This window comes from Populus trichocarpa, chromosome 10, assembly GCF_000002775.5.
Source record: "Populus trichocarpa isolate Nisqually-1 chromosome 10, P.trichocarpa_v4.1, whole genome shotgun sequence".
Taxonomy (NCBI): Eukaryota; Viridiplantae; Streptophyta; class Magnoliopsida; order Malpighiales; family Salicaceae; genus Populus; species Populus trichocarpa.
Genome location: NC_037294.2, coordinates 10,951,513 through 10,965,171, shown reverse-complemented (window position 1 = coordinate 10,965,171; position 13,659 = coordinate 10,951,513). Strand labels below are relative to the sequence as shown.

Sequence of the window (13,659 nt, the reverse complement as noted above, 5' to 3'; positions counted from 1 at the left end):
CTAACATAGTTAAACATAGGTAGTTGCATTCTTCAAGTTTTTTTTAAAATGAAAACAAAATTGAATAAATGAATTAAGAAAAGCTATTTTTTGATAATGATAAAAATTGATTTAATTACAATTATAATTATATAAATTGCCAGCCTAATTTATTTAATAGATTTGTTAACTAACCAAATGTATGAAAGGTTCTAATAAAAAAGGTTAATTACATTGATAATTCAATCAATAGCAAGCAGGTCATGCATTCAATAGTTTCTTTAACTAAATAAATTTCAAATCAAAGTTTCCTCTTCAATTATATATATTTTTCTTGTGAAATTCAAGACTCTTTAAATATGCTAATTAACCATTGAGGGAAAAAAATCATTTTTTATTAATTAATTGGTTAAGGATTCAATCAATACTTTCTCTCGTAATCTTTGGTTGTTGGCCACACAAAAGTTTTTATTTGAAAAAAACTCAATATATATTTAACTTGGAGATATATTTCCAAAATTTTAAAAATGAATCGATTTTTTATTACATGACATAACCGACAAATATCATGGGAGGAAGAGAGTCCTTGTCATCAGGAAAGAAGTCAAAGAACAGGATAGTTACACTGACCTTTTTTGGATTGATAAACTTGGGCCAATGAATGCATGACACGGTTACCAGACCGCACTTTACCGACACAATACAAAAATGGTGAGGTTGCCAACCCAAAGAGACCCTTAAATTTATTATTTGGCCAACCAAAGTTCCAGTTTCATTTATTGTTTCAGCATTTTTCACTTTGCCAAATCTTTTACCTAACAAATATTTTTTTTATAGAATTTCATTTTGGGCAGCGGTGATTATTTTTTTTGTTTGATTTGGTTTTTATTAAAAAAAAATATAATTAAACTGAATTTTTTTAAAAAAAAAACTGAAACCAGTTCAAACCGACCGGTTTCGGTTCGGTTTTTTTGGATAAAAACCGGTTCAAACTGGTTTGACTTGATTTTTTCGATTTGGCTCGGTTTTTTTCTGTTTTTTGTTCGGTTTGGGTTCGGTTCGTTTTTTTGGTTTCAGGCTTACAAAACCGAAACCGAACCGGTCGGTTTTTTTAAAATTTTAATCGGTTTTTTTTTACGGTTCAGTTTTTTCAAATTTTAATTTTAATTTTTTTGATTTAATCTGTTTTTTGATTTTTTTTTTCTCTAAGTGATATAATCTGATATAATCTTCAAAGGGTTTAGAAATATAGTAGCACATTAAAATAATAAAAAAAACATAATTTTGTTTTTAAAAAATCATTCCATAATACTGCTTGACAACAATATTGGCTTGCGAGATATTTATCCCCACCACCCCATAGATATTTCAGCTTCATTTCTGCGAAGCTCTATGATTGTTCTGCCACGGTGGGCTTTTTCTTTAATTTCTTTTTCTCATAAGGTCACTGTCAATTCTAAATTAAACAGTTTCATTGGTACACTATTTTTTATTTTTTTAATGTAAAGATTGGTACACGTACTTGTAAAAGACATATAAGGTGGGTCTAATTAATATCCCCTTTTCTTTCTTTTATTTTTCCTTTTATTCATCCATATATATATATATATATATAACCTCAAAAAACATGTCATTGTTGTCCAATCAAAGCATCCTTGTGATAATAACATAGGTTGTTTTTAAGGGTTTTTTTTTAAAAAAAAATATATTTAAATAATATATATATTTAAATAATTTTAAAATATAAAAAAATTAAAAACTAAAAAAATTAAAAAAAAATTAAAATATAATTAGATAACAATGCAAAATAAAAATAAAAAATACCTTCATCGTTCCATTCTCAAGCACCACCATCAAATCTCTATTCCTTCCCCAGCAAAATCCAGAACATTCCGATGGAGTTCCAATTTCATAACCAGACCGAGAAAAAACGACAAGGACAAAAACTCTCTTGAATTACTCCAGAACCTTCTATTGTTAATGAAAACTTGCAAGAATATTAATTTTAAATTTCCAATTCTCTTCGTAAATCAATATTTTTTCCATTCTATAAATAAGGCTAAAACTTCTTTGTTCTTGGTTCTGACATAATTAAAGTGGAGCACGAGACTTTCCCTAAGGAGAAAGAAGTGATGTGGGGGCAAAATATCTCGTCGCCCACTCAGCCTGCTGACTATTGTACTCTCCCAGTTTTTTTTTTTAAAAAAAAAAAAGGCCAAGGAAAAAAAAAATCTCTCATCAGCTGTTTAAAAACCAGCCGACCCATAGCCTAATTTTTACATCTGTCTCTTATTCCCCAGCTACTTCTGCCTCCTTTCTGTTTTTCAGTCATCATTCATAGAATCATAGCACAAAGCTTCCTTTAAGTCCTAATCAGGCCCTCTTCCTCTGTTTTTGTAGCTTAGGTTCAGTTTTCTGATTCATTCAAGATCAACATTTTTTTCATGAGCCATCAGGAGTGATGTGTATATAGTTTCCATTTTCAATAGCTTTTCAAACTTAGTTTACTTATCCCAAACTGCATTCTTCTCAAGATTAGGCCTTTATACCAATTTAGGCTACACAAATCTACCTAACAAGAAATCACGCTGGTAAACTCCAAAAAACGAAAAAAAGGAAGAAGCTCACCCACCTCAAATCTTGTCTTTCTGTCTCAGTTAGGTCAGTACTTTCCCTATCATGAATCGTCGGGGCCGAGCGATCAAGGAGGAGTATGCAGGTGGTAGTTCAAGCACATACTCATCAGGCATGGCATCTACAGCTATTCCACAACCAATGGAGGGACTCCATGACCCAGGTCCTCCTCCATTTCTCACTAAAACTTATGATATAATAGAAGATTCAAGCACAAACCATATTATCTCTTGGAGTAGAGGTAACAACAGCTTTGTTGTTTGGGATCCCCAAGCCTTTTCCATTAGTCTCCTCCCTAGATACTTCAAGCACAACAATTTCTCAAGCTTTGTTAGGCAGCTAAACACATATGTAAGTACTCTTTCTTTATAACCTTACAGATTTATCAACTTTAACTTATCTTTATTTTAAAGTAGGAAAACAATCAAGGGATTGATGGGTATTGGTTTTTCTGGATTAGTATTACTGTAATTTTACGTGGGTTTTCTTTCTAGATGTGACTGCTTGCTTATTCAAGAATCAGCTAAAGCTAGAAACTCGTAGCTTTATTATTCTTTATTTTTTTTTCTATTCTTTTGAGAAAAAAAGATATATTTGATACTCTTTTGTTCAATTTGTTTAATGGGTTACTTAATGTGGATATTTTGCTTGTTTAATATATAGTTTGAAAAGAGGAGCTGCAGAGATCGTGTGTGTGTGTGTAGACACCCACAGTATGCTATTATTAGGTTGTTAAGCATGTGCAGTGTTTCCACATTTGGTTTGTTAAAAAAAATCATGACTATTTCATGAAAGGAAGTTCATTAAAAACTCAACCTTTCTAAACCCCTAATAATTGCACACAAATTATTGTTCATCCTTTGTAGCTCTCGAGTACTGTTGTTGAGAGTTCATATAGTATCATTTATGTTATGATTCATTTGGTTATTAACTTAGTTTTGTTTTGGAATTGATCAAGAAGATGGAATTTGGATTATGTAGGGGTTTAGAAAGGTTGATCCAGATAGATGGGAGTTTGCTAATGAAGGATTTCTCAGAGGGAAAAAACATCTTCTCAAGACTGTTAGGAGGAGAAAAGCTCCTCAAACTCAGACTTCTCAGCAAGCTCTAGAGGATTGTGTTGAAGTTGGAACATTTAGACTGGATGGGGAAGTTGATCGATTAAGCCGAGACAAACAAGTACTAATGGTGGAACTAGTGAAGCTTAGACAGCAACAACAGACTACTAGAGCTTGCCTTCAACTTATGGAACAAAGAGTTAAAAGGAATGAGAATAAACAGCAACATATGATGAGTTTCTTGGCTAGAGCAATGCAAAATCCCACCTTTGTGCAGCAACTAGTCCAACAAAAGGACATGATGAAAGAGCTAGAAGAGGAGATTAGTAAAAAGAAAAGGCGACCGATTGATCAAGGGCGTAATAATGTTGAGGTTGGAGAATTTGGCCATGGTGAGGGAGTAGGAACATTTGTTAAAATTGAACCTCGGGAGTTCGGTGGTTTTTCTGAGTTTGAAGTTCCAGAATTTGTTAATCTGGCTATGAACATGCAAGAACTAAATGAAAACCAACTGATCAACTTGGATGAAGAATGTATTGAAAAAGGAGAAGAATATGAAAATAATGGTAAAGACTTTGATGAGGCTTTCTGGGAAGATTTATTGAATGAGGATATTGGCGAACAGGGTGAAGATGAGGAAGATGTAAACGTGTTGGTTGAGCAGCTTGGTTACTTGGGTTATAGTCCAAAGTAGAGGGCTTGAGATTTGATGCTGCTTTTTCCTTGTTGCTTCAGTACTGGAGTAGGAGACTCTCTTAACTGTCTGAACTTTATGATTTAGTGTGTGTTTGATTCGGATATCCTGGCTGACAAAAGCCAATTGGGTATCTTCAGATGGGTTTGATTTGGTATTGACAGGAGACTGCATATGTAGAAATGATGTACTCTAAGATAGTAAGCAAGAGCATGTTTTCTTTGAAACTGATGGGATCTTTTAAGATACTTTTTTTTTTGCGGTTTCATAATTGAATGTTAACTGATTTTATTCATCGATTAAAATCACTTCTTCATCTCATTTCTTTTGTCACTCAGTTATGCGATCCATATTGATACACCCTAGTAGCTTGGAAAATCATGGTATAGTCTCATGATCTTTCTTTATCATTAGTCTTAGTATCATATATGATCTTAATTATTGTCAAAATCCAAACTTGTCTATCTAGCTAGGGAAGTTTGAATTTTTGTATGTGGCTAGTAGCTATATATCACTCGGTAAGCGTGCATGTTATCTGGCATAGTAGCTAAGAAGCACAAGCTTGGAAAAGCATGTTCAAAGTATCCATCTTGTTTTACCTTCGATATTACCATTGCTCTTTTTAAGATTCAGATTTATTTCTTGAGCTGGTTATGATTGTTTCTTTTGGTTGTGCGAAATTGAAACATTGAATGTTATGACGTGGTGTTTGGGGGGGGGGGGTATATATTTACTGATGCCTTAATTATGTAATAGAGTAAATCGATCTCATTATTTGGTTCTGATTTGGCTGAGCTTGATTTACTCTATACATTATGATGCATTACAGGCAAAAACTTGGAAGAGAATTCTCAAAGTATTGTGATTGTTCAGTAGATATTGATTAGATCACTATATATAGAATGCTCCTTGTGCCAGAATTGTTTCATATATGTAATAGGATCATAATTTTACCAGTTCAAACTTCAAGGTGTTGTTTGACACATAAATAAGCATATATGTTCAAAGTCTAGTTTTATTCTCTCTGACAAAGTTCGAGAGTGGAGGTAGGACTTGAATTTCATATATATCACGTTTTTGGCTTAATTTGATTTTGTCAAAATAGCTTATTTTATGATACAAATTTCATTTATCCAAATCTCATACAAATTTTTTTATAAGCTCTCATATGTTTGTGTTTTTTTTTAGGATTCGTTATGATCTTACCTGTGAGATTTTAAATAAATCTGTGTGTAAATTAATTCATGAGTTAAACAAAACTCGACTTCTTTATAAAATGGACCTTAAAAATGGTCTAGCACCTTTACATCCCTAAATACTAATCATTAGATGTATTGATGAGCTTTTAGTCTAGCAATGAGATCATTTATTATTGTTATATTGCGGGTAAGATCAATTTTTAAAAATAAAATAAAAAATAACCAAGTATTGTTAACATGTTCTCAAAAAAAAAAATCGTGTAGAGGTTAATTTGATATGATTCAATCAACTTGATAAGTTAAAAAACAACTTCGATAAAAAAAAATATATAGTTTGACTAAAAAAATTTCAAGACGATATTTTTTTTAAAAAATATTGAGATGATAATATATTAAATTGATCCAGGTCAACATGAAAAAATCCATAACCCGAATCATGAGACTATGATAATCTCATAAAAAGTAAATCAAAAACCATATTGAAACTTAATTCTCAATCAACGCAATATTAAAGAATAAAATTTTAAAAAAATCAATTAAATAAAATAAAAAAACTACAGTCAATTTGGGTTAACCTACCAAACCTAGATTATGAGACTGAGATAACCCAATAGAAAGTAAATTAAAATAAATTATGAAGCTCAATTACCAATCAATCCAACATTGAATGATTTTTTAAAATATTAAGACGATAATATATAGGATCAACCCAGGGTTAACATGTAAAATTCACGACCCGGTCAGGTTACGAGACCATAATAATCTCATAGAAAGTAAATAAAAAAATATATATTGATGCCCATTTTTTAATCAACCTAAATGTTAAAAAACAAAATTTAAAAAGGGACAAAAAAATATGAGTAAACCCGATTAACTTGCTAAACCTGGATCACGAGGCCGAGATAACTCAATAAAAAACAAATTAAAATAAATTATAAAATTCTATTCTTAATCAATCTAACATTGAATGATGAAATTAAAAAAAAATTAATAAAAAAAAAAAGAAAGGTCATACTATTGCAACTGTCCCCGAATGAAACATTATAAGAACATCAGGGGTCTTTAAATGGTGATGATGTGAATAGTGTTTGAAAACTGAATTTCTTTGGAATAACTTTCGTTGGTTTTAAATGGACTTGTCGGATTTGTGTGAACAACATTTTTTTTCTCTTGTAAAATATTATTCATGATCATGTTGTCCAAACCCCCCATATATACAAATCTTGGCTCCAGTGCTTTTTTTCTTAGTCCGAGTACGTAGTGTTTGTTGGCTTCGAAAACCAGTTAATTTACTATTGATAGCTATTTCATCTAGAGCCAGAAGAATTAGTTGGGAACCTTACACTTTAAAAGGAGTGAAATCAGAAAATGAGGTTTATGCATTATTAAGATCCACCACCTTTCTTCTCCACGCCACCCTCATCACCACTCTCTCACCTATCTACCGCCACTCCCACCTTCACTGCAAGATCGATGTGGTTGTCGATCTCTTCGATGAATCAATCTCTCCGAGGAATATGCCTACACAAAACAAAAAAAATATCTCTCTCTCTCAATGTAAGAAATCAACAGCTAGTTATCAAGGAAACAACAAGAGAACCCAGTAGATCTAGAAATTAGCAATGAATCCTCATCAACAACAAGAAACCTAGTGGATCCACAAGAAAACACGCAACCCAGTTTGTAGCTGTTTCATTGAATTGGCTGATTACATTTATATTCAGTTGCAGCTGAACTTCAACAGTATATTAATTATACACTCATATCCAATGGCGAACTACATGTTTTCGATCATGCTGTCTTGAAATATTGCAGCACTTTTTTCTCTCTGACTATGTTGTCGGTAATATTAATACTATTGTTCTCTGCGTTGTTCTAGGAGCTTTTGCATTTATATATAGTATTTAATTTAATTTAATTTAATTTCCTGTAGCGTGGTGAGATTGGTGATGGTGTTACTACAAGTATCATAAATCTTGAAATCTCTATGGCATCTTGAAAAAAACACATTGGAGTTTTCATTAGCCCTTGTCCTGTGTGTTTGATTAAAACATATTATTTTCACCAAAAAAACTAGTGCATTCCAATGTTAAAATAAGCTCGCATTGCTGCTCATAGAAAGACATTTTTTTCTTTTTCTTTTTTTCTTCTTCTTTCTTGCTTATGATTTAATTATTTTAAAGATAGCCACTAGCAAGAAGACAATGGCACGAAACTTGGTATTTAACGTATCCGCACCAACCAAATTCTATTGATTTAGGGTTTCTAGACTTGCATAATTTTCAGACTGAAGAACAAGGTGAGTGTGTGTGTGTGTGTGTGTGTGTCACTTACCATGTGCGATCTAATTAATTTGTATCCTTGTCATGATTGCCAAGACAGAGATAAAGAACATCAAAAACAAAAATTAACTCATTTTTCGGGTAATTAACCATAATCTGGAATGTGGATGTAACAAGCCATCGCCTATATATATTTTTGGAAAAATAGTAACACCGTGGGAGCATATTAATTATGATATATGCCATGTGCAGCTCTTAAAGAAACTATGGTAACATCTTTATTTCCTCCTTTTATGAGCATAAGGGGTGGAAAGGTAGATCATGATCAGGTCCCCTGACGTTGGAATTTATGGTGCCACCACCACCAGAATTGAGTTGGATCACACCAAGCCTCTTTTTTTTTTTCTGTCTTCTGAAGAGATAGGATTGCACATGCTGTGCATGAACATGAGCTAGCTAGTATAGTTGTCATGTGCCAAGGGCCTGAAAAGAACGGGAACAAGCCTGTCAAAACTCAAGTTTAATCCTGCCTGTAAGGTTGCCGGTATATATGCTTATGATATTTCCAACAACATTAACAAAAATCCCAGCTACAATTACGTGGAAAGTTATTGTTATTCTTTTTCATTAAAAAATCATCATTATTATTTAACTTAGATGGGTTTTTGTTGATGTTGATAGGAGAATGATTTCTTTAATGTATTTTTTAGTTTGATACCTTTTATTCTACCTTTTTCTAATCATCTAACAAAATCTATTAGCTGATCTGGATGGAATTCGAATGAAAGAGTAACGTTGAAACTATTGATTCAATCCACAGACATATGAGGGCTAAAACTGAAAACGATTTTATAGATTAAGAGCATTTTTGTAATTAATCTTTTTTTTATGAAATGAAACCCACAAACTCCCAGATCTCGTTGGCGTGAATGTCAACTTCTCCCAAGGAAAAATGATCTGGTCAATGAAGAGGTATGGATCTTTTCGTAATTTGATACTTACAAGTGCTCAGATACATGTGTTAAATAATATTTATGTAGTCTTATTTATTAAGGGTAGAATAGTACTTTCAGTTTAACCTATATATACTTTGTTTGTATTTAGGTTAAGACTAAGCACTCATAATATACATATTATTCAGAATTCTAGCCTCCTTTACGTGTTTGAGCTTAATTATTTTAACAACATCAACATAAACCTTAAAATCTAATTGTTAGGTTATTGATCCATTCTTACATGTAATTAATAACTTCGCTTCTTTTTTCTTCTTTTATTTTTTTCATTTCTAATTAATTGGTATTTAATACTAAAACTTTACCTTGTTAGCTTTTATTAAATAAATAAAAGTCTTCTGTGGGGTTGGTCAGTTAAAGCCGAAACCCACTCTTGACCAGTTTGGACTAACACCCTCTAATTTCCTGCCTTTTAATTTGAAATTTCGCATTAGAGTTGGCCCAATCTTTTCTTAACCGAGTCTACCATGTGGACGCGATCAAGAGTGAGATGAGATGATAAAGCTATTAATAAAAACTTGAGTAATTTAGCGATATTTATCATTCTGCACAACTTCTATTATAAAATTGAGATACATTACTAGATTACTTAGTCAATGTTTGTTTTAGGTGCGGTTTGTTTTTGTATTTTAAAAATATTTTTGAAATTTATTTTTATTTTTTACTTCAAATTAATATATTTTTAATGTTTTTAAATCATTTTGATACGCTAATATCAAAAGTAATTTTTAAAAAATAAAAAAAATTATTTTAAAACATTTCTAAATAAAAAATATTTTAAAAAGCAATCATAATCACACTTCCAGACAAACTCTGAAATTATTTTTAAAAAAAACTTTTTATCTATTCTTTATTCTCATAGGTCACTTGAGTTCAACTCTAATTTGAGTTCAACTTTAACTTTAAAATACGTACATTATCTAAAATTAATTTTTTTAATATTTGCTTTTTGTTCAAACATTATACACATAAAAACTCATACTAGTATGAAACTAGTATATTAATTGAAATAGATCTAACTAGAAATTTAATATCTTTGTAGAAATAAATTAACTTTTTCATAAAAAAAAAAACAAACATTTGATTTGATAAAATTCCAATTATCAAGTAAACAAATATTTACTAAAGATGTTTGAAAACATAGTCGTGATATCTGAAACAAATGTGTGATTTTTTTTTTTTTAGTTTAACATTGGTGTCCGGGTCAGCTTACGCGTACCTCGACTAATCCCACGGGCCCTGAAGTTAACGACCATATAAGCCTCCAGTGGTCATCATATGAGCAATCACAGGGTTCGAACCTGAGACCACAGAGAAAGCAAATATCTTGATCCCAAACTCTTACCACTGGGTTACTGTCTAGATGGTTATAAATGTGTAATTATTAACAAATAATAAAAGCATGTCGGTCCAAACGAAATTGCAAACGTTAAACCAGTGGACAATAAGATTTTTTTTGGCAGTATCAAGCGCAAATCTTTGACATCTCAAATAACTTTCTCGAGTGCCTCCATATCAAACTCCCTCCTGTAGTTTTTGCCGAGATTATTCACACGCATCACTTTCACAGGCAGGTTGAACCCAGCCTCCGGTTATTTATAAACTAGACCAAGCCCGGTCCATGGTATGTCTTTTCAACGACTTTAAAAGTTTGGCATGATTCTAGTGAGTTGGGTTTTCAACATCATATAGTTGACAAACTCTTATGGAAGTTTTTTCCATACAACTTAGTCCAAGATTGTACAGAGATCACAAACGATCATCCAAAATTCGGATTTCCTCCTCTCCGATTCTCTCTTTCTTTCTTTTTAATCCATCAATTTTGATATATTTCATGAAGTGGAAGAATGAGTGAAAAATTATTATTTTAATTTTTCACCCATTTTAGGTGTTTGGCTAGGAGTTGAAGAATGTTGAGTTGAAACACACATCAAATTAATTTTTAATTGTTTTTCATTAATCATTGCTAATAATTTATTTCCACCAATATCAAACCCTTCAATTTATGAATATATCAAAAATTATTAAAAACCCATCAAATTAATCATTGTTGACCCTGAGTCTGTTACAAAGTTTCAACAGCTTACCCAGGTTATACAGACCTGGATAAAATTTACTATAAAGAGAGATAGAAGAAGGGATAGAGAGGTATCATCGTCATCTCACACTGTTCATGGAGTTAATGTGTTGTTGAATGACTTTATGAAGTTGACACCTCCTATTTTTACTGGGATGGACAGTTCAGATGATTCTCAAAGGTTCCTAAATGATATTTGGAGACGGTGCGAGGTTTTGGGATGTATAGATCACCAGGCCGTGAGTTCCGGTTGCTTTTCAGAGTGTGGTTGCGGTTGCAGTTGCGATTGCTTTTCAGAGTGCTTTTCACTCAGAAATACATTAGAATAATGTTTTTTTATTTTTTAAAAATTATTTTTGACATCAGCATATCAAAATGATCTGAAAACACCAAAAAAATATTAATTTAAAGTAAAGAAAAGAAATAAAAAAAATTTAAATTTTTTTTAAAAACGCTTTTGAAATATAAAAACAAACAAAAAATACATTAAAAAAAAAAAAAGATGGAGACATCGAATTCCGCCCACGACCTTTGCTTAGACTGCCATTAAATAAGAATTTGTGTTATGAATAATAGTCTATTATAACAAGTGTGTGCCTTTTCACCATCGGATTTTGAACATTGTGTTTCAGAATTCTAGACATGAAAGTTTCAACCAAAACTTTAATTAGATTTGTAATCATGATTATAGAACTTGGGGTGAAGTTTAATGTTTGATTTTATATTTGTTTTAAGGTCAGTAATATTTGAGTCCGTGGTAATAGTTGTTTTTTAATATATTTTTTATTTAAAAATAAATTTAAAAATTTATTTTATTTTTTAAAATATTATTTTTAACATCAATATATTAAAACAATCCTAAAATATTTTTTAAATTTAAAATTTAATGAAACGATGTTTGGAATTCCATTCCATGCTGACTTTAAATAGATTTGTAAAGGGTATTTTGGGTTCTTGAGGATAAATTTTATATAAAAATGCATTTTGGTCCCTATTGTTTGGATAAGATATTATTTCATCCATATATTTTGCATATTTTTTATTACATCCTGATTTTAATTTCTCAAGCCTTTTGTTTTCAGTTTCAGGACCTGAATTGAATTATTTGTTCTTTTGGTTTTTATCATTTTGTTTTCTATTGAATCTTTGCAACTTTAATTACAATTAATTTAAAATCTTGTTTTTTCAAGTATGATTTATCAATATTATTATACGTGATTTTTTAACGACATGCATTTCAAAAAACATACTAGATAATTATGTTATAATTAATAATCGATCAATTTATTGTGTGTAGTTTACATAATATTTATACTGATTAGATTTTAGATTAAATAATTTATTTGATTATAAGAAATTCGTATAATAAATTGAAAAAATATTCATATGTATTTTAAACTCTGATTAAATTTAATGAAAGAAGACAGTCGAACATAGCACATCAGCTGCAACGAGTTTATAGTTAAACGTTATTGTTTTGATCATGAATATAAAAAATGTTTTGTAATCATGAATTGCGTATATTATAACCTTAAAATTCTCATCGTGACAATTTAGTTGTCATTAAGTAGTATAGCCTAATGAATTTAAACTATGTGATTAAAACATTTTTTATGGGAGAATTGAAAAAAAAAAGATCTTGATAATATAGGTTTTATGGTTTGTTTGGGAGTGTGGTTATGATTACTTTTCAAAATGATTTTCACTCAAAAAAATATATCAATTTTAAAATTATTTTTGAAATCAGTGCATCAAAATAATCTAAAAATAATAAAAAAATATTAATTTAAAATAAATAAATAAAATTTAAATTTTTTCAAAAACATTTTTATAATGTAAAAATAAACCGTAACTTATTAATTATTTTAGTTTTTTCATGTAAAATATTTGCAAAATTAATTTTTTTTTATAGAAATTTAATGAATTAAAATAGGATTTTCTAGTGGATCCAAGACAAGTCGCGATCATTTAGTTACCGACAAACTGAAATCACGAAATAAAATGTATCGCGGGCACACTTTGAAAAATATCCGTTGCATGAGGATATTCAAATTTGGAACAAACGTCATGCTAACCGGAGGCTTCCAGAATCCAGAGTGCCAAAAAGGACCCATGATTAGCTCAGCCTCTGAACGTTATCTGTACCCGCCGACAGCACAACCCAAGTCCCGTATTGATCCATCGTCCAAAACTATCCAACACTAGTAATTCATATATCTATATATTTGGCACTGTGTTGATTTTTGTAATTGTGGTTTGTAAGAAAAATAGGTTTAAAAAAAAAATTAATTTTAATTTTTAAATAAATAAATTTTAAAAATATATGTCTTGTTAAAAATGTTGTGGGATGGATTTTTATATATAAAATAAATAAATAAAAAAAGTTTATATAAATGAAAAATAAATTATTTTATTTCTTACAAAGCTAAAATATAAAACGCTTATATGTGATTCAGTAAAAACACATAAATTATTTTGTAATTAAACAATTTTTTCCCAGAAAAAAACATAAATTATACCAATATATAATACAGTCTACATAACACGATTGAAATTATATTTTTTAAAAGTTTAAAATTTTTTTATTTAAAATTAATTATTTTTTTGTTTTTAGATTATTTTAACGTGCTGATATCAAAAATAATTTTTTTAAAAAAATATTATTTTAATACATTTTCAAATAAAAATCATTTTAAACTGTTATCGTTATCACATTTCCGAAT

General features: G+C 30.2%; 1 protein-coding gene across 1 annotated transcript; it reads left to right on the top strand.

Annotated features, from left to right (window-relative positions):
- The first annotated feature begins 2,153 nt into the window (after positions 1–2,153).
- Positions 2,154–4,686, top strand: LOC7498057 (heat stress transcription factor A-6b). Its single transcript, XM_024609856.2, has 2 exons — positions 2,154–2,964; positions 3,595–4,686. The coding sequence occupies exons 1-2, from the start codon at positions 2,659–2,661 to the stop codon at positions 4,363–4,365; spliced, it is 1,077 nt and encodes a 358-aa protein (XP_024465624.2). The 5' UTR covers positions 2,154–2,658; the 3' UTR covers positions 4,366–4,686.
- The last annotated feature ends 8,973 nt before the right edge of the window (positions 4,687–13,659 follow it).